Source organism: Crinia signifera, chromosome 1 (assembly GCF_055691185.1).
Source record: "Crinia signifera chromosome 1, ASM5569118v1, whole genome shotgun sequence".
NCBI classification, from domain to species: domain Eukaryota; kingdom Metazoa; phylum Chordata; class Amphibia; order Anura; family Myobatrachidae; genus Crinia; species Crinia signifera.
The window spans coordinates 287,208,795-287,232,471 of record NC_139217.1 but is presented as its reverse complement, the minus strand read 5'-3'; the positions used below and the strand labels follow the sequence as shown (position 1 = coordinate 287,232,471).

General features: G+C 43.9%; 1 protein-coding gene across 4 annotated transcripts in view; it reads left to right on the top strand.

Moving 5' to 3' along the window:
- The first annotated feature begins 851 nt into the window (after nucleotides 1-851).
- MOB3B (MOB kinase activator 3B) overlaps nucleotides 852-23,677 on the top strand; it is an 84,977-nt gene continuing 62,151 nt past the window's right edge. Inside the window, exons 1-2 of one of the 4 annotated variants that reach the window (XM_083185477.1) lie at nucleotides 852-1,053; nucleotides 15,578-16,097. In XM_083185477.1, coding sequence (XP_083041603.1) covers nucleotides 15,680-16,097 — 418 coding nt within the window. In that variant the 5' untranslated portion in view covers nucleotides 852-1,053; nucleotides 15,578-15,679. Of the gene's footprint in view, nucleotides 1,111-5,044; nucleotides 5,140-15,577; nucleotides 16,098-23,677 lie in introns of those variants that run through there. The other 3 variants (XM_083185484.1, XM_083185503.1, XM_083185494.1) reach the window with 3 other exon arrangements.

The following is a 23,677-nucleotide window of genomic DNA, read 5'->3' as shown; positions in this document are numbered from 1 at the left end:
TCAGACAAATGATTCTGAATCCCAAGCGCTGCACAGCAGAATGATGAAGCACGCACAGTATATTAAACACATGAAAACATGTTTTTTATATGTGCTGAGCAAGGCATGGACAAACTATGGCCCTCCAGCTGTTGTGAATCTACAACTCCCATCATGGGATGTGTAGAGTCACAACAGCTGGAGGGCCATATATTGGCCATCCCTTTGCTAAGCGTTCCTCTCCAGCACTGTATGGTCAGCGTGCAGCCACAGCTGGAAGTGTGTCAGAAAGATCCTCATTGCAACAACTCTGTGGATATTATATACAGTATATTCCAGTTATTTTATGTATATCTCATGTGCAATATTATGTTATTACTGTCTTTTTAATATGATAGTATTCAGAATAATTTAATTAAATATTATATGTTGTAAGTGTCCATGGGCCTAATTCATTCTGGATTGCAGATTTTGGGTGTTTTCATGACAGTGTTGCTAAATTCTACACTATAGTATGTTATTTATTTATTCGGTGTTTGTATATAAAACATTTGGCCACAAATTTACTATAGAAGCTCTTGATAGAAGTTTATTATATTGTTTTAGTTTCACGTTAACATAAATATAGATTATTATATGCAAATAAATTATCTCATATCCTAAACTCCAATATGTTGTTAACAAAGTGTAACTGTACATTGTGTTCTGCAATGAATGAGTTAATCGATACAAGGATATGAATCAGCCCCTATCCCAGAGCTCTGGCAGTGAACAAGTTACACGAGATGCCTGAGCCTGTTCTGTTGTGATACAATCATCACTAGAGGGCGTGGAATGCCAGCAGTCGCCAGCAGGGGGAGCAGCGCTGTACAGTATGTGAATGGAGGAACAGCCAGTGGCATGATGGTATTACTCAGGCTGCCGCTGCTGATCACTGGCTGCATCATCTGCTGCCTGCCGGGGTTATTATGTGCAACTCGCATCACGGGGCTCCTCAGTGAACTTTCCTCTCCACTATTAGTTTGGATTTGCGGAATCGTCACGGGAAACTGGCGTGAGATCCATGGACAGGAGGTAATAGAGAGGGGGCAGCACCGCATGTGCCAGTAGGATTGCCCAGGAAAGTTCATTGTGAGTCTGCTGCTGCTGTGGTGTAGCACGACCTTGCCTGTCATTAGCTTCTCTGTTTACTTTGCTGGTTGTGTTGCAATCACACCTGTGTTCATAGTGTGTGCTACAGATTCTTAATGGCTGTGAGTGCTGGAGAGTTTACACAAACTCTTGTAGACATTAACAAAGTGCCCATTTAAATGATCTTAAGTATATGAGTGAATATATTATACCAGTGATGGGCAACAGGCTGCCATGTGACTACATATGGCCCTCACTTGTGGTCTCCAGATCTCTCCTGTTTTGTTGTATGTATTTGTTTAGTATAGTTTTAAGACTGTTTAAATAGCCTATTACACAGGGGGTAATTTTCTGTAATTAAATATACAATTTCTTTGTAATTAATGCACTCACATTTACTTTAGTTTACTACTGAGACCAAAATATGTCAGGTTCCTTTCAAGATTAGCGGCCCACCCCATGTAGCCCCCAAGGTGTGTCAGGTTGCCTATCACTGTACTCAGGGCTATTTTTGTGCAGGCTCCAGCAGGAACTGTGGCCCTTATTCTAGTTCACTCTTTCTGACAAAATATTTCTTAGATGGACAAAACCATGTGCACTGCAGGTGAGGCATGTGTAAAACCCCACCCAAATCTAATTATTTCTGCACAAGTAACACCTGCCCCACCTGCAGTGCACATGGTTTTGTCCATCTAAGAAATATTTTGTCAGAAAGAGTGAACTAGAATAAGGGCCACAGTTCCTGCTGGAGCCTGCACAAAAATAGCCCTGACTGTACTGTACATGTGCATATTCTACATGTCTCCCGGTAAAACTTAATTGGGGTATGGGTAAAATCCGGAATCGGATAAGACACCGGAATGCCGGACTGGACATCAAACTCTGCATTCCGGAGCTTGTAGTATCCGGTCCGGGGGTGTCCTGTCCGGGGGTGCTCCATCTGATGAGGCTGCTCTCGCACCTGTCACCTGGGAGAGGAGAGGGGGGAGAATACAGCCTCACCGCATGGTCCGGGGGTGTAATAAAAACTGGAACGGTCCAGACCACACGGGGAGGCTGTAATCTCCCCTTCCCCATGTCCCTGGTGTGAGCAATCACAGGCATCCCCCCGGACAAGACACCCCCCGCATGGGACACCCCTCGGACCAGACACTATAAGCTCCGGAATGCAGAGTTTGATGTCTGGTCCGGCGTTCCGGTGTCTTATCCGGGTCCGGTTTTTACTTAGTCCCACTTAATTGTAACTTAACTTTAAGGAAAAAGCCCACGTGAGGTAAGCCCATATGTAAGAAGTGAGGACTCCATAACATGCATGTGTGTGTGTGTGATAGCCAATGGTAAGATACATATTGCCAAGGGCTGCAGGCAGCCTGCTCCTAATGGCATTATAGAGTTGTTTCCAGTCTCCAGATGGGCTGTGGGGCGTAAGGGTCACTACGAAGGCACTGCGCAGCGAGGACATCTGTAGGGTGGAGGGCTGCGTCTGCAGGGAGCACAAGCAGCTAATGTGCTTAGCAGTGCTCACTACAGTGTTATTAAGGATGAAGAGTCCAAGAAAATTATTATATACTGTATAAAGCTGCCTGCATTGTCTATGCTGTCATGGGACTAGATGTGTCAGGGAGAATTCCAGATACAAGTCATGAAAAGTTCACTGAAAAGTTTAGCAGATTTGTAATATTTGATTGCACTTACTGTATGTTTACTATAGAACTGTTTATTATGAACAGTCATCCTAGGTGAGCTTAACCTACACTCCCATATGAATTGCTACAATAGCTAACATAACCTCTGTATTACAAAGCAATGCCCTCCTCCACTGTAGTACAAAGGTGGGTCTGTGACCCCTGCTGTTACCTATAAACTGCTTGCGCCCATCCCCAAATTGTCCAGCTCTCTACTAATGGAGGATGTTACACATCTCTAGAGTGCTATTATAGTCCCTGAGGACATTATTAGAAGTAAGTAAGTAAGCAGGTTTAATTAGTATAGCGCACTTTCTCCAACAGGACTCAAGGCGCTTTACTGACATTAATAAACTGCACATAATACAGAGGATATAGATAATACAGTCACAGACAAAAAAAAACAAAAAAAAAAATCGCTTGAGCACACAATAATGCAGGATTGGTGCAGCATTTTGGATAATAACTTCCATGGGTTGTGTACTCCACTCTGACAAGGTACCAGGTGCGGCAGCAGTTTAAGGTGCTCTGCGTAGGATTACCCTGGTGGAATAGATTACCCCTAAAAGAAATTACCCAAAATTAAGTGCACCAGATGAGGCAGCCATGGTGGGCGCACTACGAAGGTTACACTGTAGGACACGAACCATACAAGGACCCAATGCATATATTGCATACCTCCCAACTGTCACGATTCCGTCGGGACAGTCCCGATTTTCGGGTCCTGTCCCGACGTCCCACCCGCGGCAGGCATTGTCCCGCTGCGGGGGGGTGGCAGTTGGGAGACCCCCCAATGTAGTAGAATAGACGCTGTGCACATGCGCACAGCGTCTATTCTCGTATGAAAATGAGGTCGCGGCTAATTAGCATAAGCCGCGCCCTCATTTGCATACGCCACGCCCCCTTTTCGGGCGCTAGTGTCCCTATTTCTTCCAATGAAAAGTTGGGAGGTATGATATTGGAAAGCAAATACTTGTGTGGTAGTATGATAATCCCTGCACAAAAACATCCACGTGATCCACATCCTGCCCGCAGAGAAACCATCTGAGGCAATCAGCTTGGTGCACTGCATAGGTCAGCGCTGGCAGGGGTGTGCAATCTGTGGAGGTACACATTACAGGAAAAGCACATGGTGGGGTATATGTGTGCTGCAGGGGTGGGGTGGGGTGGGGTGGGGGGGAGAAAAAAGTCAAGAACACACCTGACAACAGGGAAATATTAGAAATCATTTTCAGAGTCATCAATGTCCTGGACTCATGAGAGCAGTAAGAGCGGTTATTAGAAAGTGGGGAGCACATAACAGTATGGGTGAAGTGTTGGTACATAGGCTGGGTCTGGTGCTTCCCCTCACAGCTCCATGCTCACCATGAGGGGTACGCCTGGGGGCAGTCCTGGTGTTCTCAGCCATAGGGGTGGTGGTCCTGGTCCAGGTTTTCTCATGGCAAAGGTGAGTTGAGGCCACATGATGTTCCTGAGTTTTGTGGTAATAATGCCGTCCTTCAGAAGTAATATTGGTGTGTTGTTTGCCTTCTGGTTTCCTTCGGTTTAACGCTGGTATAACGCTGCTATTAATTTAAAACTGACCCTTTATAACTAGACCTTTCAGACACTAGACCCCTAACGTCCCAAGGACTATATATAACTATATTGAATATATTAGAAGTAGCAATATGGTCATAGATGTGGTAAAAGTAAACTAATCGTTGTCATTATTCAGCCTATCAATTCAACGTACACTGGTAATTTACTGAGGCATATAGTGCCTTATGCTGCTGTCTCATAACTATTGATTTAGCTATGTATTGGTAACAGGGAACTTATACTGCTTTCAGACCGCACTCTAGACCCCGGTAATGACCAGGGTTGAACACGGCTCTGACCCGTGTAAAGTGCAGTGTGAACGGGGCATGGTTCAAGCGACCTGGGTCCCGTTCACAGTATGGAGGTGGCAGCCCTGTCAGCTCCAAGTGCTGCCTCATCCCAAGCCCCCGGTGGCGCGCTGCCACTCAGCTCCGCCCCGTGTGAAGTCACCGACACAGCAATATGCCGGGTCGGTGTCGGAGCTTTCAGACCACATATGCCGTGTCGGTCTAGGGCAGGCATTCCCAACCACGGTTCTCAAGGCACACCAACAGTGCAGGTTTTAGTGATATCCAGGCTTCAGCACAGATGGATTAATCAGAATCACTCAGGTACTAATTAAGTCACCTGTGCTCAGGCCTGGATTTCACTAAAACCTGTATTGTTGGTGTGCCTTGAGGACAGTGGTTGGGAATGCCTGCTCTAGGAGATGGGATCCGTATCCTAATCTCGGGTGCCACCCGGCATTTGCGGTCTGAAAACGGTATTAGTGGAAGGGTGTTACTGTTAGTCTATGCTTTTTTGTGGCTATTTAGTTGCCCAAAGAGAATTTAATTTGTATACAGTGTGTTGTAGTATTGAATAGTTTAGTGTCTCACACTTGCTTGGATATTACACTTTACTTTACAGCATATATGACCCAGCCACTTCTGTACTTGGTGCCATAGACATTTGTTACTACACAGACGAGGTAATATATACAATTACAGTAGTTTACAACTACCATTGAAAAAGGGATTAACAGCAACCCTCTGGTTTCCCGGAAACAGCTTTGTTATCAATGGATATTACTGCTTTGTTTAAGGTGCATTATATCAGTGGGGCTGCAGGTGTCAGTGGGCAAAATTTTGGGATGGCAAGCATCAGTGTGGCTTTGTTCTGGGACCCCAAAAGAGGTATACAAGTATTGTATATCTGATCATCAGGAGACCCTAAACACAGTGATTCTGGGATCCCATAAGATGCAAACCTTTAATCTACAGGGCACCCACCCAATAACACCCCTTTTAAACCAGAAGCGAATTACATGGTTAAAGATTCTCAACCTGAGAATATGCTGAAAAACCGGGTATTTCTTTGGTGTGAAAGGGTCAAAACCAGGATTTAAGACCCGTGTCCACCCTTTCACACCACAGAAAAACCCGGGGGGTTTTCAGGTTAACAGTCAATAGATCGACACCAAAAACTCAACATGTACAAGGTCCTTATTGACAAAAGTTGACACAAGTAAAAGGTTGACACTTAACAGGTTGACACATGAAAACATCAACAGGAGTTTATTGTGATTTTTTTTCTCTTTATTTTTTATAATCTTTGTCATATTTTACTGTCCATGTGGACTCTGATTGGGACTGGTAAAGTGTGCCAGTTGTAGCAGAACGAGGCACCTGTTGACCAGGGCTGACCACAATGGGGGTGATACATGTAGTGGAATATTAATAGAGGCTGTGACAGAACAATAATGGATGTGCTGAAGATGGAATCCCATACTTTACCTACAAGCTAATTGTGTACAAAGAACATGTATCATTGTAAATATAGTAACAAAAGGTGTTAATTTCTTTATTTGTATTTAACCTTTGGGTTTTTAGGACCACAATAGCAGATATTGAGGTGTCCCAGGTCTAATAAACTAGTATGTATTTCTATAACATTACTAGTGCAAGTTCACAGTGAATCTGGTATCTCATCCAAGGTTTATTTAAGTAAAATTCTACAGTCAGGCACTTTTAGAATGCACTTGTCTGCTCACCTGGGTGAATAGTGTGATTTGTATAATAGTTATCTCTTGACACTACAGGCATGAGGAGCCATATATGATTATCCTAGCTGTATACATTCACTGATCCGCAGCTGTGGGTGTATAATGTGTAACCGTTGTCTGTGGCATCAGGCTGGGCTATTCTGCATGACTGTTATTCTTAAGGGACTGATACATTAGTCAGGGTTTTTGTTATGACGCTGCCATTGTGCTGAGGACTGCCAGCAGTACTAATCAGGTCAGGAATTTAAAGCCACATCTGTCTCCTTGTGCAGTATGACCAGCGTAAGGCAATACTTGTCCACAAGTCATCACAAACATTGTTGGACAGCGTCATGTATTACGTTACACAGTTCATTAAAGAAAAAGGTTCTAGTATAGCGGATCGACACCGTCATTGAGCACTAATGGTCGAAAGCATCTAGTTAGTCGCCTAAAAAAGTCGGTAGCGTCTAGATTGACAGTAACAGAAGATTGACGCAAGCTTAAAGGTCGAAGGGAACATTGTTGACAGTGACAAGGTTGATACAAGTTGTTCATGTTTATTGGTGTCTAGGTCGACATGACACTGTATAATTGTACCTCGTCCCCTTACGTGGCTCACCATGCTTCGGGCACAGTGCCTGGCTGCGCACTATTTTATACTCCCTCTATGTCCACTTTGATGGTAAAGTATGAATAAGTCGGTTAAAGCAAAACAATCCTGAAAAACTTGTGTCAACCATATCATTGTCAACCACATTCCCGTCGACCTGGAGCTTGCATCGCTCTTCTGTTACTGTTGATCTAGGCACCTTATTAGATGCGTTCAACCATTAGACTGTCGATCTATACAGTGTTGATCCATCGACCGGATACGAAAGGAAGTAGTATACAATAAAGCCTTTGTTTTCTATTACCCCTTTCACACCGCAGCTATAACACGGTATATTGCGTATTTTTTAGGTGTTTCAAAACGGTTTGAAAATGGGATAGAAGAAGAATCCTACACAGTTCTGAGGCGTTTCATTGTGCAGTGTGAAAGGCTCAGACCCAGTATTTAAAGCACATGACTGCAAATGAAGGTGATAGGCTGTTTCCCTGCCTGATGACACAATCCTGAATCAAGAAACAAGACAAATAGCATATGAAGTAGTGGAGAAGCATTGCGGCCATTTTTCATCACTACAGAACATACAGTTATGGCAGCATGGACTGATGAGAGAATAAGAGGGGAGGTAGACATTGCCAGGCAAATCTCTGGCACTGTATAGGATTCTCTAATATATAAAAAAAACATTTGTGAATGGTCCAGTGCATAATCATCAACAAACAGGTTTATTTTTAGCTATAACACATTTATGTGAGCCATAAAAGTCCATTACAAATGACATTTACACTGTTTTCTATGGGTGAACCGTTTTCAGTGTGAAAGGCACCAACCCAGTAATAACCCAGTAATAAACCAGGTCCACCATGCGATGTGAAAGGGGTTTAGCGTGCTCAGACCCATTTCAGAAATGTTTCAAATACCGGGTCAGAGCAGGGTTTGCGATGTGAAAGCAGTATATGTTTACTATATCACATTCAATTCTAGTATTGTTTTATTGCTTACTCTCTAATTAATTTATTTTCTCTTCTTCCCAACTGCTGATATTAGCAAGTGAAACTGCCACCTGGGAATGAAGAGATGCCCACTGAAGCCATTGCAAGCTCATTTGCAACTCCTGACTCATTCACTGCCTACATATGTGTCCACTTACATACATGCATATGCACACCTCCCATTCACGTCAGTGGCATAGCGGGAGTCACACTTGCTCGGCTTGTTGCAGTGTATAAATAAAGCAGCCAGTATTTACTCTGCACAGAAACAAAATTGCGCCCAAATCTATCTCTCTCTGCACATGTTACATATGTGCTACCTGCAGTGCGCATGGTTTTGTCCATTAGAGAGAGAATTTGCTTTTGCGAGTAAACCAGAATCAGGCCCATAATACTAATATTAAAATGTATCACATCCACATTTTCCGCATTAAAATGCGGATTGCGATAGACGTGCCTCTATGTCTCTTTGCCCTCTGGCTTTCACTGTCACTTTATGGTGCATTGCGGACTCCCTTCTCTGCAGATTCACATATAGGTGCCCTTGGGTGACTTGGTTACCATGTTGTTAATCTGGTACTGACAAGAGTTTACATCCCTAATGTCAGCAGAAATATTTCAGATTTATGAGGAGATTGCAAAATCTTGGAGACAGATACAGTGGCCAAGCACCAATTGTTAGCGCAGTGTACCCCCTTGTGTTTCTTTTGTACCCAGAAGGAGGTTGACTACCTCCTATCCACACTGCAGCTTGGCGAAGCACCCCATATCCACTGCACCCCCTACACGAGTCGGTAACCAGTTACCCACTCTCCCCCCAGCCAGTGGCCAAGCACAGCCTGTAGAATAATAGTAACAAGCTGATTGGTTGGTGTTTGCAACTATCTTGACAACATTTGACAAATATCCCCTTGCTGTCAAGTTTTAACTATTTCTGTGTCAGAGATTTGAGCTTACCGGTATGTACTGACTCATGAGTCTGTTTCCCAACATCTCCTAGGAGACCTGTACATGCACAGTAGACTATGGCACAGCACCAGTCTACGAGTGCTCAGAGCTAGAGAAGGCCCAGACCAGGACTGCACACAGGCCTCCTCCACTCTTAATACACCCCTGAGGCAAAACATAATGTTTATTTTTTTCAAAATGTCTAACTAGTCACCCATTCATGTGTATGTGCTCACACATAAAACATTCTTATCTTGAATAAACAATGGCTGACTTTACAATACTAATGTGACTTTATGAAGCTGTGCAAGTTCTGTCATTTCTTGTCAGTAATCCAACTACCCGTAGAATGAGATGTGAGTTAGATCCCTACTGTGTGATTAATTGGTCACGGTATTGAGTTATCTGAAATATGACTTGAAGATGAAGGCTGGTATAATGTGATGTGCTGAGATGCTTGTATAAATCATTACTTGTCTAGTTACTCTTTAACTTGTGATGACCTCTGTTCCACCTGGAAGAGTACATACTGCAGGTATAGGTAAAAGAGTTGAAGACCGGTGAGAGGACAGATTGCTGTGTAACTACCATAGGTACATAGGGTGCAGCTGTTTAAGGGCTTGGAGTTGAAGGGGGGCCCACTTTCCATGTGTTATACCCCTCTTACACCAAAACGCCGGGTCGCACCCGGCTTTTTTAGACCCAGGTTCAAGCCGGGTGCGACCCGGCGTTTAGTGCCATTTACACCGGGCGGACAGCCCGACCCGCACCCGCGCCCGCCCCCCCCGGAGCTTGGAGATGACAGCGCGATGTCATCTCCAAGCGCCAATCACCGCCGTGTGCCGCCGCCGGACCGGAACGCTGCTGGGGGCAGCCCAGCAGCTTACCTTAGTGCTGGGCTGCCCCCCCAGTCCCCGCGCACACTCCCCCCGCCGGCGCACAGGAGGTGAATGGATGCCGCACACAGGCATCCGTTCACCTCCCTCCCCCGCCGCCGCTGCTGCTGCTGTCTGCAGGGTATAGCAGACAGAAGCGCCGGCTGTCAGTGACTGTCAGGCTGACAACCCGTCCAACCTGCGGACGCTGTGGTCCGCAGGTTGGACGTTCCCCATTCATGTAAATGGGAGCCGGGTCATTCGACCCGGCGTTCCCATTTACACCGCCCTCTACCCAGGTCCTAGCCATGTTTTACCCAGGTCAGGACCTGGGTAGAAGTCCCGTGTAAAGGGACACGGCGTTAGGGATTTACACCGCCGAAGATCCGGGTCTGACCCGCCGCTGACCCGGATTTTTCGGCGGTGTAAAAGGGGTATTAGTTACCTGTGTAATTTTATCACTGGTTAGCATACATTTGCCCTTTAAAACTTCTGCTATGGGGCCTACAAATTTCTAGTCACACACTTGCAACTATATGTTATAGTGCCCCTCGAAAGTTTTACTGGCATGGAGTCAAGTGTATATAAGTGCATTCCTATTTTCAGTCCCTATCCTAATTATTGTATTTTGTAATACTATCTCAGAAGTTGACTAGATCTGACTAAAGGTCCATACACACTGGGCGATTTTACCCAGCTTGTATGCTGACTGATTATGGTGAAATTCGCTGAGCTGACAAACGCTCATTGCATACACACTGAATGATTTTCACCCGTTTTAGCGCCTTTCCCCCAAGGGTGAACGACTACACTATGGAAAGCTGTCCATACTGTCGCTCATCTGCTGGTAATATCAGCAGATGAGTGGCCAGGCCAGTGAGGATGCGGATTGTGCAACAGTGCTCACTGCTCATCGCTGCCCCATACACACTGGCAGGCTTTCGAGCTGAAAGCAGCTCAACTGAGTAAACTGAGCTCATTTCAGCTCAATGTCGCCCAGTGTGTATGGACCTTTAGAAATGCACAATTAAAAAAAAAATGAGCCCACGGAAGTAATGTTCCCTTTGCTAAAATTGATAAGCCATAGTCCATTTACAATGATCAGCACAATGCAGCACCAGTGCTAGCTTTGACCCAGAATGGAATTTAGCTGCCTGTCCAAAGCAGTAATCCGGGATTTCTTCCTGGCAATAAATGTGGGTTTTAATTAACTTCAGAGTTCAAAATATGTAACAGAAGAGCGCCGACTAATAATGTCAGCACTTATTGCTTTTTAAAAACGCTTTTTCCAAGGAATGCTGCACGGTAATATATTTCTTCAGTAGTGATTGTCATTTTGTTTCAATCATCATATCCGTTTAATTTTATATTGCCAAATTTGAGTCAAGATGATCTTTTGACTAATAAGGCCTATATGAAGTCAGACCTTGGTGTACATGCAGCATGTGGTGTACATGCCTTATTAAGGACCTTATTCAGGTTTGCATGAGGACCGATGTTTTGTTACTGTGCATGTGCATTCCTGCGAATGTGCATATGCAGGGTGCGTGCACCCACTGCGAATAGTCAGATTGCTGGTTGCATGCATCCAGGACAGTGGGCGGGGGACGGAGAGGGGCAGCGGGCAGCCCCATTAGCATATGTGAATGCCCAGCATTTTGTGGGCGTTCCCATGCTAGTGAGGCTGTGATGTGGGCGCTGGGGGCGGGCAGCTGACATCACCGAAATAATTCTGAACGTGCACGCACATGTAAGGGTGCCTCAGAGCACCCTTACATATGCGAGCACGTTCCACATCATTCGATGGTTGCCGACTATCAAATGATGTGTGTGTTCCCCTGCACACTGCTTATTTAAAACACAGCCAGTGTGAAGGAACGTGCCTTGCGAATGGTGGGCCGGTGTACCACCATTCACAAGGCGGGGTTAGGTTGACTTGCAAGGATGCGAATAAGCATCCGAGTGAATCACCAGAATAAGCCCCTAAGTGCATTGTACATGCCTATACTGTGAGAGCATGTTTTCTTCCATACTGGTTTTGTGTGTAAGTGTGTGCATAGGTAACCCTCATAGATTACTTCTGTTGTTTGACCTCTATTACATAATAGCAGATGGTCAAAGTCACCGCTTTTGCCATCTGTTTACTTTACGTTTCCTATCATGTAATTTGGAAAACATAGCATAGCCACTAGTGTTACACTGGCCAAAAGCTGTAATATTGCAGTAAGTATGTGACAATTGGACCAACATCACTACCTGATATTAGTCTCATCTAAATGATTATACATCACATAAGCAACATATTGTACAACTGAGCATCTTGGGATTTGACACTGTATCGTCTTTCCATTCTTCTCCCCTCTTTGCAATAGCATAATTCCTCGGCACAAACATGGGCCCTTATTCAGAGCTGATCTCAGTACAAATTTGTTCTCAAAATGGGCGAAATCATGTGCACTGCAGGTGGGGCAGATGTAACATGTGCAGAGAGAGTTAGATTTGTGTAAGTTGCTTTGTTTTTGTGCAGGGTAAATACTGGCTGCATTATTTTTACACTGCAATTTGGATTTTAGTTTCAACACACCCCACCCAAATTTATCTCTCTCTGCACATGTTACATCTGCCCCAGCTGCAGTGCACATGGTTTTGCCCATTTTGAGAACAAATTTGTACTGCGATCAGATCTGAATAAGGGCCATGGTGCGGTGGGGACAGGGCACAGTGAGGCTCCAGTGTGGGTCATTTTAGACCCCATTCCCAAGCTTCGGTTTATTTTTCATGTCGCTATATTGAGAGATAGAGATATACAGGAGTGAAATTTGGATTGTATAATTATAAGTGCACATTGAATTTTCAACTAGCTGATATTGTTTTCAGTAAAGGCCCCTAATACTTTATAAGATTTTGGCATGATTTCATCTGATTCTAACGAGCCAGGCTGAGAAATCAGGAGAAGTTGGGCCAAATCGCATGTGTATGACAACCAATCCGATGCACAGTCCCAGAGCTCGGAGGGGCAGAACTTAAGATGATTTTTCATTAGACTACCCTCACCACTTCCCAGGGAGTTCTTTTACATATGACAAATTGTATGTGATTTATCGTATATATATAAATTGTGGCATATCAAGTTCCAAATCCTAAGTGAGCCCTCCCGGGGAGCTGCCAGGGAAGCTCAAGTGTATGGGGGCCTTAAGATAGATGATGTCACATACCTGAACAAATAAGCCAGAAGGAGTTGAAACATGTTGGTGTGTGTTGGCGCGTGAACTGCATCCTTTGTTCAGAAGCTCATTACATATGCAGTGGTTAAATTACCAGTGTTCCATGCTTTCCGTGTGGTAATTGTGATGTGATTACCTGAAGAACTATCTGAAGTGGATTTTGTAAACTATTGATGTTTTCATTAAGTGTTTTATCTGGCAGCTGCCATTAGATGGTGCCGGGTGGAGCAATTCAACTGTGGCTTAGTTCGGGCAGGAATAGCTCCGGGGTAGGGGACATTGGCAACTGAAATGTGCAAAAAGTGTCACTTTTGGGTGGCCAAATGAGACTTCATGCTGCAAGCTGCATTTTTGTTGGGTTACGCTGCCTTACACGGCTAAACCCAGTGCTTTTGGGTGTGTTAAAATCAGTGGGTGACCAACTGGATCAATAACTAAATTCCTCTGACAAGCGCTTATTACTTTGTGTGCCCCAAAAATCAATTGAATCATCTCCAAAAGATACTTTACATATATTTTAGGAACACAGGGGCAGATGTATTAAGCCTTAACATGAGATAAATGCAAGGGTGATAAGGAGAGATAAACGCCCAGCCAATCACCTGCTAACTGCCATGTTACAGGCTGTGTTTGAAAAAAAGTCAGTAAGGAGCTGATTGGCTGGACGTTTATCTCTCCTTATCACCCTTGCATTTATCTCTTGTTAAGGCTTAATACATCTGCCCCAATGTAAGCATTCATGTGAGCTTTGATTATGATTACTTCCTGGAAAACAGTTGTTACGGACTGAGGTAAGCCCCCTACCCATGAGGCCACACCTCATTTTTAGGAAAGCCTGATGAACCAAATGTCGAGGTCACTGGTAGTCTATATTACCAGTAATTATTACTTGCAGTATAAAGACAATGACCATCGCGTCATCATAGCCCTCCCCCCCCCCCCCCCCCCCGCTGTGCAATTCCTGTATCACTGGCATTGCATGTCAGGGGACGTGGCCATGATGATGCAATCTTACTGGCCACACTCCATGCTGAGGTCTTCCCCATAAGCTCCGCCCCCACCACCTCTTTCATGAAACCCCTGGTGGCCCCGCCCAAGGCTGCTCAGAGCTAGCTGCCCTTTCCCAGGAGAAGGTAGCCTAAAAGTAGCCAAAGCAGGTGTAACTTAAAGGTATATAAAGTACTAGTTAAAAGCCTTTCAAAATTACAGACACCAGGGCTGTATTACATTGGGGCATCTTCATTCACACAGGAGCTGCCGGTTTTCTGGATCTCCTGCTACTGGTATACAGGGCTCTGTCATGCTGGGTAGGTGTGCATGAAAAAGTAGTAGTAGTGAAAAAGAAGGTACTTGTTTCCTAGCACGGCGCCAGCGATTTTAATTGCAGGCCTTGGGTCCTAATAAATCGCGTTGATCGCATCGCATGCAACCAAATCGCATGCGATGCGATCAACGAGATTTTTACATTGGAAGCAATGTAAAATGGTCCCTGGGACCAATGTAAAATGCACCCGAGACCCCAATTTTTATTGCATACCCCCCTCATGGGTGAAATGGCCCCCCATAGTTAACGCCACCCCAGTATTGACGCCAACCCGAAGTGTGGCGTGCGCAGCGGTACGCGTCCTCCGACCTTTTCATACCCCCACTATCCACGTCATCGTGGAGTTGACTTTATAAAGGACGTGCATTACTTCACAGGTATTACGCGTCCCCTCGCGGGGCTCGCTGCGCTCGCCACACTTTGGACTCGGTGGCTCGCTGTGCTCGTCACACTTTATAGAAATCAACTCCACGTCGACGTGGATAGTGGGGTTATGAAAAGGTCGGAGGACGCGTACTGCCGCCCCTCGCGGGCTCGCTGCGCTTGCCACGCTTCGGGTTAGTGTCAATACTGGGGTGGCGTTAACAATGGGGGGGCCATTTCACATGTAAAATACCCATTAGGGTGCCTATACAATAATAAATCGGGGCCATTGGCCCTTTTAACATTGTCCCCTATGTAAAATCGCGTTGGTCGCATCGCATGCCATTATAATGGCATGCAATGGCCGCGATCAACGCGATTTTGTCATTGACGGCTAATTTAACATTACTCCCTATGTAAAATCGCATTGATCGCGTCGGTCGCATCGCAAGCCATTATAATGGCATGCAATGGTCGCGATCAACACGATTTTTGCATTGACGGGGAAAAAAGGCTAAAAATACCAAAATATCGGGTCGGTCGCGTCAATCGCATACCTTAAATCACCTTAACTTAAGGTATGCGATTACCCACGACGGGCGCCGTGCTAGGAAACAAGTACTAAAAAGAACAATATATGTAATCACTGCCAGTCTCTTGAGCGACGTTTTTTTTAATCTGGATTATTACATGCTTTTTTTTAAATGAGCTCCAGAGCAGCTGTATTGTTTTAACCTACTGAGTGTTCTGACTGCTCTTTTATTTGTGTGTGTGTGTGTGTGTGTGCGTGTGTTTATTTTGAGCATCCTGCATGCTTTTACTCAACTTTTTTTTCCCCCTAGAAAATGAAGTCTTCCAGGAAGTAGACAGACAATTGTCACTCCATCTTTTACAAGACTAGCTCACTGGCGTCACCACGAGGATATAGCATACGTACAAAAGACATGTCAATAGGTCTAAAGCAAGTATTTAACAAGGACAGGACATTTAGACCTAAAAGAAAATTTGACCCTGGCACACAGAGGTTTGAATTACATAAACGTGCCCAAGCATCTTTGAGTTCTGGCGTTGATTTGAAAGCCACAGTTCAGCTGCCCAATGGAGAAGACCTCAATGACTGGGTAGCTGTTCATGTGGTGGACTTTTTCAATAGGATTAACCTAATCTACGGTACTATGTGTGACTTCTGCACTGAGAGGACATGCCCTGTTATGTCTGGAGGGCCAAAATATGAGTATAGATGGCAAGACGATATGAAATACAAGAAACCCACTGCCTTACCAGCACCTCAGTACATGAACTTGCTCATGGACTGGATTGAGGTGCAAATTAACAATGAAGATATTTTCCCTACAAGTGTGGGTAAGTCTGAACATTTACAGGTTTTTTTTCTGTTTGTTTGTTTGTTTGTTTTATCAGATTTGCATTTAACAAAAGAGCATTTTTAGTTTTTAGAAATTTCTCATGGCATAGATTCTTGATGACATATGTCAGCATTTATTGGTTGGCGTGCCCGATTCAATAAAGTATAAGTTATTGATGTTATTGTATCTGAATAAATAAGAGATTGTTTAATAACTGAGATGTGTAATAATAATACTGCTTATACACTTGTGAGATATTGCATGCAATCATTCAATTTCTACCACATCTGTTCAATAAATTGAATGATTGTATGCAAATTTTAGGGACCATGCGACTCAAGGCGCAGGCCCACCGTCGAATGCCGCGTCGATACATAGTATGTGCTGCTCATAATATCTATCAAATTGCAGGAGCAATCACATGGTTAAAAATGCAATCCACGGGAGGGGGTAGAGGGAACTCTGCAGTGTCCGTCCGGGTACTTTAGCGCTGTGAAGAAGCGATAGCGGGGGGGTCAGCGGTGGCAGCAGAATTGTTTAAAACACTGGGCAGCCCTCTAATTGGCTAAGCTCTCAGCCAATCAGAGGGCAGGCAAGTGTTTTCAATTTATTTTAAAATTCTGCCGCCACGCTGACTCTTGCCACCTGCTAGTGCTACCGCATAGCAATATGCTACTTTACCGCCCTCTGCCCGCACCCAAATGTGTCATCACAAGATGGCATGCAACATCGGGTGCTGAAAGGCACCATAAGATGTGATCGGATGCGATGGACATTGCACTTCAATGTTGCATCGAATCCAATCGCATAAGTGATAAGTGGATAAGAAAGGTGCTTCAGCACAGGTGATATTAATCATAAATGAAGGTGAAGTCCAGGAATAGAGCATTGTGTCCCTCCTGGAGAGGGTCATGTTGGGAGGTATGCCTATAGCTGTCAGTTATCAAGGTATCATTAACCTGTACTTCTAGAGTTAATCACTTGTGCAGATCTTGCAAACGTTTTCTTTTTAAATTTCACATTTTTGGCATAATTCAAATACCCTTATGTGGGGTGTTTCAAGACTAAGGGGTTTATTCTAGTTCATTCTTTCTGACAAAATCCTTCTTAGATGGACAAAACCATGTGCGCTGCAGGGGGGCAGATGTAACATGTGCAAAGAGAATTAGATTTGGGTGAGTTATTTTGTTTCTGTGCAGGGTAAATACTGACTGCATGATTTTACACTTCAATATAGATCTCACTTTGAAGAAAAACCCCACCCAAATCTAATTCTCTCTGCACAAGTTACATCTGCCCCACCCGCAGTGCACATGGTTTTGTCCATCTAAGAAGGATTTTGCCAGAAAGAATGGACTAGAATAACCCCCTAAAAGAGATCAGATTATTTAACAATCAGTGCAATATTTGTATTGCTTTAGCTTGGTTATTTAGCTATAGTGGGCTCTGATTCAGTAAGTTATACAACATCACTGTAAACAAAAAACCTTTGTTCTGTCTTCTATCTTTTTTTAGCAACATTTAGTTCTCTAATATTAAAAGTTGAATGGAACTATATACAAACTTTGTAATAGAACTAGATATCATGCAAAAGGACAATGTGCCTAATTCAGACCTGTTCGCATGGCACATTTTGCTAGCAAATGGACAAAACCACGTGCAGAGAGAGTAAAATTTGGGTGAGTTATTTTGTTTCTGTGCAGGGTAAATACTGGCTGATTTATTTTTACACTGCAATGTAGAATTCAGTTTCAACACACCCCAGAGCCCACCCAAATCTAACGCTCTCTGCACATGTTACATCAGCCCCATCTGCAGTGCAGCATGGTTTTGCCCATTTGCTAACAAAATGTGCTGTGCAATGAAGTCAAATGTAATAGGGTGTGTGTGAATCAGAAAGTGAGAGATTTTGGAAGAGTTTTCCCTTTTTTTTTTTAAAGCGGCAATCCTTTACAATGCAAAATCAATCAGTTTTTTTCAGTGTAAATAATTGTCGCTTTAAAATAATGGGAAAACTTTCCCAAAACCTCTCACTTTCTGATTCACACACACCCTATTACATTTGGCCCCAGGACTGAATTAGGCCAAATAGCAGTCATTTATTATAATATTGAGATTTAATAAGGGAAGGATTTGTCAGTGTGCATAGTTTTTCATGTTTTGATATGTGCATTTTATAACCCATGCACTATACCACAGATCACGCCAGCCATCATAGCATGAATTAAAAATTTCTTATACTGCAGTCCAGATTTTAATATATGGAAGCTTCACAATGGGATGCAGTTACAATCCCGGCGGTCGGGATCTCGGCGTTCAGAATCCCGACGCCAGAATCCCGACCGCCGGGATGCCGACACATTCTCCCTCCAGGGGTGTCCACGACACCCCTGGAGGGAAAATAAATTAGTGTGCCGAGCGTAGCGAGGCACCGGGCCCGCTGCGTGGCGAGCGCAGCGAGCCCGCAAGGGGGGGCGATCCACGTCCCCCCTTTGTCGGCATTTCGGCTGTCGGGATTCCGGCGTCGGGATTCTGAACGCCGGGATCCCGACCGCCGGGATTCAATACTGAATCCTTCACAATATATCCCAGATTTTGCCATTACTTGGAGATAGCCCTTTAAATTGGGATTAAAACTGTGATACCTCCTGGCCTCTCGGTGTCAGGGTTAAAATATCAAAATATTGTGCAATTTACCTCCCACAATTATTCCTGCATGCTGTTTGAAGAACTATACCCTCATTTGTAGCAGCACAAGCATCCCGGACATTCCAGGAGAGCAGGCATGTATGATCTAAGCATGGGGCTGTCTAGACAGGCCTTTCTGTACTAGAATACACATCATATTTTACTTTAGTTATAATATAGTTATGCCATTTTTAAATACTCATACACAGTCATACTGGTAAAGCACACAGAATAATGATGCAGAATATGAGAAATTATGATGGCACTTGGTCAAAAACAGAGATAACTCCATGGGCACATTTTTAAAACTAGCAAAAGTCCTAAATTCGGGTCAGTTGACAACTATGGTTTCACAGTGTCTGTGGCTGCCCTGCATCTTGCAGTTGTTATTCATCCTTTGTATTCCTGGCCGTCTGGAAAACCAATGGCATACTCTGCTTCCACTTGACACAGCTATCTTTCTAAGCTATTGTTAAGCAGTTTACAAGCTGGTCATCCCAGCCAGACATCATCCGTTTGCCCTAATTTCTCATCTAACCTCGCCTGTAAATCAGATGCTTAGCCCTCATTCTCATGGTTCCTTGGGTGATTGTTGCTGCTATTGTTCAAAAATAATGTAACAGATGTCTTTGCCACACAACAGCTAAGCAGCCTTGAAAGACAAAAAGGGTAATTGTAGTAGTGGAAAGCAGATATCCCGACATCCAGGCCTGGGCAAATGCTAATTATTGTGAATTCTGTTGCTTCAAATGAGTTAACCATTTCACTGATATCATCATGACGTGTGGCAGCGCGTCATCGGCTGTGGGGGAGGAGGCAGCGCTTGGAGCTGACGGTTCCTCATCCCTATAGTGTGAATGGGACCAAGGTCGCATGACCCGGGTTACCCGTTTACACTTCACAGCAACCCAGACCGACCCAGGTTTCTGGACCTGGGTATTTTCAGAAGGCCCTTTCACACCACACGTCAACCCGAGTCGGACCCGGATTATTTGTGTGGTGCGAAAGGGGTATTTGTGATTCAAAGCACACTTTATTTTATTTTGTCTTCATGAATAACACTTGGTTAATTTTATTTATTTATAATTTATTAAAAGTTATTTATATAGCGCACACATATCCCGAAGCGGTTTACAAAGAAAAGTTAAACACTCACATCAGTCCCTGCCCCAGTGGAGCTTACAATCTATATTCCCTACCACATATACACGCACACACCAACATTCTAGGGTTTTTGTTAGGAGCCAATTAGCCTACCAGTATATTTTTGGATTGTTGGAGGAAACCAGAGTACCCGGAGGAAACCCACAGAAGCACGGTGAGAATATACAAACTCTGCACAGTTAGGGCCATTGTGGGAGTCAAACCCATGTCCTCAGTGCTGTGAGGCAGTAATGCTAACCAGTACACCGTCTGTGCGGCCGTAATTTCCCAGTTATCTTAGTTAAAAAAACAAAACTGTCAATTTGATTGTTTATTGTCATTTATTCACATAAATTGCTCCTACAAGGGGTTTATTTACTAAGATGTTGCCATTAGCAATCAATCTACTTCTAAATTATTTAGCACCTTTTACAAGATAATATAATCTGGTTGGTTGCCCATAGCAACATTAGCATCAGTTCCCAACTGCTCATTTCACAGAACAGACAGAACATTTAAACCTGTAGAACACAGGATTCTGCTGCTAGGATTGAGAGGTTAGGGTTAAACATGTAGCCTTTAAGGAATACTGGTTGCCTCTGCGCTCCTATAATGTGAAAAGGTAATGCTGCTGTAACTACTAAATTACCATGCTTTGCAAACGGAGACAGATGAACACCTAAGGCTAACATAGTAGTTTAGATAGGGGTATAGGTCATGCTATTCCTTAAGTAAATGCAAGCAGGAAAATATGAACAGCATTTTATAGCATGCCCTATAACACTTAGGTGGAAGCTCTCTTGTTAAATTGCCATTGGCATGGTGAACGCTTGCATTTTCAGTGATGATTTGTCATCACTTGGGTAGCCGTGCAGTCAGCAGTATACTTTAGTTGTATGTTTTATCTGGAAAAAAAAAGGGAATGTGATTATACAATGGTGAACATTGAGATACTTCTGCACACAAAAGGGCTGATGCATAGTGGAGTGAACGCCTGTTTGCTGAGCATATCTGGAGTTGTCCGCATTTCATTCACATTTACATTTACTACTGAAGGTGGTAGAGGGCATAATGGGGCGTTACCAATACGCATAGGTCTGTGAGGGTGTGTCCCCACAACTGCAGGCCGAACAGTGTTACATGGAAGTGAAATTATACCTGTTATAAAGTTATAGCTTTCATACCGCAATATGCATACAATTCTGTATGTGCATTTTGTTAAACTCATGGCTATCAGCAGTGCCGGTTGCAGTCCATGATTTCCTATACCATTTCGTAGCCAACAAACTTCAATTGACCAGCTAAGTATCGGCCCTTTCTATGTATGCCACATGAGTCTGCGGGCAGGCAGATAGTTGCTATTAGGTAGTTGTTGGCTAAGAAGGCAGAGAAGCAGGCTGATGGGTCAACATCCTCTCCATTGCTACTGCTGCAATACCCAGGTCAAGATGGCTTCAAGCGGTCAGTGAGTCCTGGAGGGTGATTTTTCTCAGGTGTTGGGGGTGGCAGTAGGTGTGGATGCCATATTTAAACTTTGGATTGTGCGACAGATCAACATCTGGAGCGCCACTGACTATAAGGTATTCACAATTAAGGCTAAATTGATCAAAGATTAGAGTGAGAGATAGTACCAACCAATAGGCTCCTAAATGTTATTGTACATGCTTTGCTTGAAATGATTGGCTTGTACATTATCTCTTTCAAGTTTCTCTCTCCCAAAGATTTGATAAATCTCGCACCAAATTTAAGTGAATTTATTTATTACAACTGAGGGAACAAAGGGGTTTATTCTAGTTCATTCTTTCTGACAAAATCCTTCTTAGATGGCCAAAACCATATGCACTGCAGGGGGGCAGATGTAACATGCAGAGAGAATTAGATTTGGGTGAGTTATTTGGTTTCTGTGCAGGGAAAATACTATCTGCATGATTTTACACTTCAATATAGATCTCACTTTGAAGAAAAAAACCCCACCCAAATCTAATTCTCTCTGCACAAGTTACATCTGCCCCACCCGCAGTGCACATGGTTTTGTCCATCTAAGAAGGATTTTGTCAGAAAGAATGGACTAGAATAACCCCCAAAGTTTTGGCTACAAACATAAAGAAGGGAAGTACAGTAATGGCAAAAAGAAAGGATATATTCCAAAATACAGTGGGGCAAAAAAGTATTTGGACAGCCTCTGATTGTACAAGTTCACCCACTTAAAAAAGATGAGAGAGGTCTGTAATTTCCACCATAGGTACACTTCAACTGTGAGACGGAATGTGGGGGAAAAAAAAGGAAATCACATTGTATGATTTGTAATCAATTTATTTGTTTATTCTTGTGGAATATAAATATTTGGACACCTACAGATGGAGCACCTCTCATACAGCTCCAGCCCTCTCCAGATCCCCTCCGATGGGGAGAGCTGGTGGAGAGGCGCTCCATCTGATGGGGACGCGCAACCATCTCACACGCGCATGCGTCCCCGGCGGTGGGCGGTGGAATCCCTGCCCGTCTCTGCTTCAGGTAATCCAGGCTCATCTTTAACTTGGGACAAAACGACAGGCAAGGTCATGCAATTACCTCTTAATTGTAGAACCATTGATACTGTTGTCACGCATCAGATCACCACGCAGAGCCTGAGTTCCTCTGTAGACACGCAGACTGAGCTGATATCCTGAGAACCACAGGCCTCTAAAGTGGCAAGTGTGATCGCAGCTGCTAATGTCTGCACACCCAGAAAACACTGTCTGATCGGCCATGACATGCCTGTGTTCACCTGAGCATTCCATTACCACTCCCATAGCTGACTTTCTGTCAACCACTTTGTGACTAAAACTTGTTGCGACCCCAGAATGCTGCACATGCGCGATGAAGCTTACACGACACTGAGGCCGGTGGCAGCTGCAGCTCCTCTTCCATGTCCCGCAGTTCTGCCAAGAATAAGAGGATGTTGAAATGGCGCCTGTCGACAGTTTGTACCATGTCAATCTTCTGGGGTTGACATTATGAAAATTGACATGGTTACTACTGACCATTTGACCGGACACCAGTGGTATATGATCACTAGGTCGAATGTCAAAATGTTGACCTGCATTAGATCAACCACTCAAGGTCGACATGGCTTTAGGTTGACACAAGCATTAGGTTGACATTGGGAAGGTCGACAGTCATTGCTGCGATAAAGCTGCTCATGTGCGTTTGATTCGCCAAAGTCACACCCAAGTCACAGAAGTGCCTTTCTGCGACATTGCCGCTCAATGCCTTTCTATGAGCCGTGGGAGCTAAATTAATGGGAAAGCACCAATCACCATATGTATGTTGCTGGAGCGTGAGGACAATCCTGCCCAGTGTTATAGTTTCTGGCCACTATCTGACCCCCCCAATGCAGTGCATTAAGCATATATTAAGGTTGGAGCTGGTTTTGCCTTGTAAATAATGATTGCCGCTTTAAAAATACAGGTATAATTGGTGGAATTCCAGCAGAGCCTGTATTACATAACCTTCCCTTTATAGAGACCATACCAACTAAACTTCCATGGTAATAACAAGAGTAATTGTTCATAATTTTAATATTCAGAATATAGAATGAATCGAATGCTGACATTTATGGTGTGTATACTGTGAGTATGCCGATAGTCAATTTTAGGATCAGTCTGTGTTTAGCCTTATGATTAAGTTGGATTTACACTTATCCAAATGTCTTATATATTAAATGTTTAAGAACCTCTTGGAGAGCTATTGTAAGAGTGTGTATTC